General features: G+C 30.0%; 1 protein-coding gene across 1 annotated transcript; it reads right to left on the reverse strand.

Moving 5' to 3' along the window:
* Positions 1 to 1,450: 1,450 nt before the first annotated feature.
* LOC114165331 (zinc finger BED domain-containing protein RICESLEEPER 1-like) lies at positions 1,451 to 4,615 on the reverse strand. Its single transcript, XM_085667710.1, has 3 exons — positions 2,121 to 4,615; positions 1,702 to 2,023; positions 1,451 to 1,610 (listed from the first exon to the last, which is right to left on the reverse strand). Exons 1-3 carry the CDS (start codon positions 2,712 to 2,714, stop codon positions 1,534 to 1,536), a joined length of 993 nt encoding a protein of 330 aa, XP_085523836.1. The 5' UTR covers positions 2,715 to 4,615; the 3' UTR covers positions 1,451 to 1,533.
* Between the last annotated feature and the right edge of the window lie 940 nt (positions 4,616 to 5,555).

Raw genomic sequence — 5,555 nt, forward strand, 5'->3', positions numbered from 1 at the left:
ACTTTAAACTGGACCTCTAGTATAATAGCTAGGTTGGTGGAATTGCCGGTTTCTCTCACTTAAGCACCACAAATACTTTTTATGGATACCATCTTCAGGTTTTCTTATGCTTTAACACAGGATATTTATCGATCCCACGGTGGGCGCCTGTTGTTCTTACAAGGATAATATCTATCCTATGAAGCCTTCCTTCCACACAATCTTCCAAATCTCTTTGGTCATCTTTTTAAGAGGGGCACCTGCGATAAACACTCCAACGCTCAAGTTAGTTAGAGGTTTTAGATTCTTGAGGTGAAACGGTAGCGTGATTATGTGTTTCGTAAAGTGTGCCTTTTATAGCGAGTTTATGGGCCTTACCATATTGGACCTTGATGCAGAAGCCCTAATTATTTACCAATTGCCATTAGTCACTTAACCTGAGGTTACCTTGTCTTTATGGGTAATTAGCCCATCTTGATTGGGTTTCTAGTTCGGATCCTTGCTGCTTCCGTGGACCGGTATGTGGTCAACCGTGTCGTATGATTTGTGGTGATTGCATGTAGATGGGAACAAGTGCGCTTCTTAGGGTTGGTTTCCACATGAATGGGGATGGGCGATCCCCCATTTGTTATTATTTATTAGTTTTATTATTTTAGTTATTATTACTGTTTCAATTAATAATATTAATAACGTTAATATTTCATTTAATAATATTATAAATATATTAATAGTATTAATATTTATATATTTTTATTATAATTATTAGTATTATAATAATAATAATAATTATTATTATTATTATTATTATTTCAATTAATAATACAATTAGTATTATTAATATTAGTATTATAATTAATAATAACATTAATATATTAATGTTATTAGTATTTATTATAATAATATTATTATTATCATCGTTGATTGTATTAAAAATATTACTTTTAATATTATTATTGTTGTTATTTTAATTAATACTAATATTAATATTGTGTTGCAATTAATAATAATATTAATATATTAGTAGTATTAGTATTGAAAATATTATTATTAATACTATTAACATTATTATTTGTATTAAAGTTAATATTTTAATTAGTAAAACTATTAGTATTAATATTGATAGTATTAATAATTTTATTATTGTTAATAGTATTAATATTATTATTATTATTATTATTAAATTTTATATTATTATTATTAGCATTAGTATTAATATTATGGTTATTAGTATTATTAGTATTATTAATATCATCGTTGTTGTTGTTAGTGAGCCAACCCAACCCGGCTCACTTATTAGTGAGCCAAAAAAATTTGAATCCGGCTCAGCCCACCACGAGTTGGTGGGTTAAACGGGTTGGCTCACTGATTCACTTAATTAAAAAAAAAATACAATATTTTTTTTGCAGTCCAAACAAAACTATATTATAGTTCAAATTAATTGAAATTTAAATAAACTTCATTACATCCAAAATAATGTTCAACTTCAAATATAAACAAAGATCACAAAAATACAAAGTACTATCTAACATCAAATCATTCTTGTCACTTATCCAACTATAATATAATATTAGAGTCTTGAATCGATAAATCTACTTCATTTTCATCTCTTGAAGCATCTTCTTTATCCCCATCTACAAGAAAAAAAATATTGTTAGCTAATAATATTCATAGACTAAGTAATAAATAATTAAATTAATTTCACAATACAGATAATAATGTTACCTGTTAGTTCAAAACCATGCAACCAATTTTGAGTTAAAATGAGTGTCTCAACATTTTCAAGAAGAATGGAAGAACGATATTTAGTTAGCACACGAGAACCAAGACTAAAGGCAAACTCACTAGCAAAGGTAGTGATTGGAATGCTAAGCACGTCACAAGCCATCTTAGACAAGTTTGGATAACGATCTCGACGATCCCTCCAATAGCTCAATACATCCAACTTATCAAAAAAATTTGGATGAAGATTGCCTTCATACAAATAAAGATCCAATTCAGACCTTCCTGTGTCATTTACATGTTGACTGAAGTAATCAACATATTCCTAAGACAATATCAGAAAAAATTAATGTCATTCGTAAGTAAGAAATAAAATAAAGCAAGTTGTGTTAAAGTAGAATTTTTTAGAATAAAAAACTTACATCAAATGCATCCATCACTGGCTCATCATTCGTAAAAGAAGCAAGTTGTGTTGGAGGGGAAACTTGAGAACTTGAATTGTTTGACTCATTTGGATTTAATTTGTCATATTCTTCAAACAACTTATACATGTTATCCTTTAAGACTTTAATCTTGTCTTCACAAGTAGAATGATTAATCTTTGAATAACAAAATCGGATTGTTTCAAACTTCATCCGTGGATCAAGAATAGCCCCAATAGCAAGAATGTCACGATAATGATCCCAATACTTACTAAACTTTTTCATCATAGTCAATGACATATCTTTAATCGTCAAATCATCACTATTTGCATTTTCCCGCAACAAACATTCAATTTTCCAAATTTGCATGAAGTAATGATTAGAAGTTGGATAAGAAGAACCTGAAATCAAATTAGTCATTACATAAAATGGCTTCAAGAACTCACACATTTTTTCAGCCCTTTTCCACTCATCACTTGATGGACAATGAACATAATTTTTATCACGAATAGCCAAGCATCCAAAGGCACGTCGATATCTAATTGCAGTTTCAAGCATAAGATAGGTAGAATTCCATCTAGTAGCAACATCCATTCTCAATCCTACTTTGGTGTCAATACCCCTCACTTGAATAACACATTCTTTAAATACAATTTTTCTTGCCTCTGATCCTCTCACATACTTGAACTCTCTCTAATCTTATGCAAAGCATCAGAAGTCACCCTTAATCCCTCTTGCACAATAATATTGAAGACATGTGCACTACACCTTACATGAAAGTAATCACCATTACATATTAAACTATTTTGCAATTTCAATTGCTCACACAAATTTTTTTGCAACACCTCATTGGCACTAGCATTGTCTAATGTGATAGAAAAAATCATCCTATCTATTCCCCAATCAAGCAACAAAGAAAAAAAAATTTGTGCCAAATCATGACTAGTGTCAACACCCAAATTTGTCCGGATTATAATATATACATATATATATTATTTATTTATTTATTTATTACTTTTTTGTTATTATTATTTTTACTTATTTATTTATTTATTATTATTATTATTATTATTTTCTTTCTTATCTTATTTTACTTTGATTTTATTATGTCCTTTTATCTTATTTACTTTTTTTATTTTCTTTTTATTTTTTATTTTTTTTCTTTTTCTTTTTTCTTTGTTTCAATTTTCTTCATATTTATTTTTAGGTTAAATTACCCTTTTGGTCCCTCTATTTGTCATGAAATTTCATTTTGATCCTCACGATTTTCGTTGTCTCAATTTGGTCCTCATTTTCTTAAAAATGACTCAATTTGGTCCTCACCGTTAACTTTGACCAGACGGTGTTAAAGTCAATGCCACGTGTCAATTTCTGGTTTTTTTGAATTTTTTAAATTTTTTTTGAATTTTTTTTGATTTTTTTTTTGAATTTTTTTTTCTTTTTGACACATGTCAGTTCACAATTTTGCCACGTGTCAAAGTGACTCAATTTGGTCCCTATATTTGTTTTTAGTTTCAATTTAGTCCCAATTTTTGTAAAAATGAAGCAATATTGTCCATCCTTAGATTGAGACTCAATTTAATATTTGTATACAACTTATGATAATATTCTTAATAAAATTGACATTTTTATTAAATTTTTATAGAAATATTTTTAAATATTTTTTTTTTTAGTTTTATTATTAAACAAAGTTAAATCCCAAACTTAATTTCAAAAATTAACAATTTTGTCATCATATATAAAGGCATCAAGTGTATCATATTATACAAACTTGGTAAAGATTAAAAATCAAATAACTTGTCACACATAAATTTAGGAACTAAATTTCAAGTTCAAACAAAATCAAAGTCTAATGTTTTGTGTAGAATTTAAAGTTAATTTAAAATATTTATAAAAATATTTAATAAAAACGTTAATTTTAGTAAGAATATCACCATAAAATTTATAAAAAAGTAAATTTAGTGTCAATTTGAGGAAGGACAATATTGCTTCACTTTTACAAAAATTGGGACTAAATTGAAACTAAAAACAAATATAGGGACTAAATTGAGTCACTTTGACACGTGGCAAAACTGTGAAGTGACACGTGTCAAAAATTAAAAAAATTAAAAAAAAAACTAAAAAAAATTCAAAAAAAATATGAAAAAACTAAAAAAAAATTTAAAAAAAATATTATGTCCTTTTATTTTTATTTTATTTCATTTTATAACTATTTTTTTTAAAATAAAGAAATAAAGAAAAAAATGGATTAAAAAAAAGAGAAAAGAACATATCTGAACAAAAAACAAGAAAAAAAAGAGAGTAGAATAAAGATTTGAAAAAAAGTAAAGAAAAAGGATGCAGAGCATTCAATTTTTCTGCACACTGGCTGCCTAGCTCTTTCCTTATTTGGCACCCTGGAATGCACACTGCTAAGCTGTAGCTACCTATCAAACTAAGAAGAAACTGCGTCAGTGAGTGAGGGAGGCCATGGTGACAGATTGGCTGCATCTACATGGATTGATTGAAGGGAGAAGTGACTCTACAGATTGGGCAAAGGGGAAGCAACCGCCACTTCCCACCTTTTTACCTCTCTGGACCGTGAACAAAAAGGAGAGTTCTCAGCACAAAAGAGAGAGGAGAGGGGGGAGAGAAAGGATTTGGAAAAAAATAAAAATCCTGTAGAGAAACCGGTAGCGGGGCAACGGAAAAAATGAGAGTTGGGAGAGATCCCAGAGGTTTGGGGAGAACAAAACAAAAGCTGCACTCAAAGGGGAAATGAGCAACACGATAGAAGGGCACATCAAGAGGTAAGTACCGCTGCCCTGAATATGAACTGAAATGTATGTGGCTTGTTGTGCATTGTTAAATAACCAAATATGATGTTCTGTTGCGCTGTGTTTTTATGCTTGTGCATGTGTGTGTAAAAAGCCGTTGTGATATGTTGTGGTCTCCATTTACAATGTGTCTATGTCATCTAAATAAAAACCAAAAAAACAAAGAATCAGAGTCCAACCACACATAACATGACCAACTTTACCTTCTAACCCACCATAGTCACTTCCCAATCGAACCCCATAGCCACAGATTACCTCCATTTATCCCTGTCGTCTCCATTCCCCAAAGGCAGCCGACAACACACAAGCTTCCATCACTCATATATTCACGGCTATTGTCCATTCACCAATTCCCCCACTATTACATACTCCACACTCATCTTCCACCTGCAAAAAACACAAGATAATACAGAGTCTAGACACTACAACCTTTATCACCCAATCATCTCTGTCACACACCCTTCCATCGTCAATTAACCCCTTTTCACATTCTTCATCACTCACCCGCATAAAACCAAAATAAGAAAAACAACAAACAGAACCCACACGCTTAGAACAACAAATTTACATCCTCTCAATCATCTTCTTCACGCCGCAACCCAACTTTTTACCACGAACC

Source organism: Vigna unguiculata, chromosome 10 (genome assembly GCF_037176805.1).
Source record: "Vigna unguiculata cultivar grain cowpea cultivar isolate G323 ecotype 2 chromosome 10, ASM3717680v1, whole genome shotgun sequence".
Classification (NCBI taxonomy): domain Eukaryota; kingdom Viridiplantae; phylum Streptophyta; class Magnoliopsida; order Fabales; family Fabaceae; genus Vigna; species Vigna unguiculata.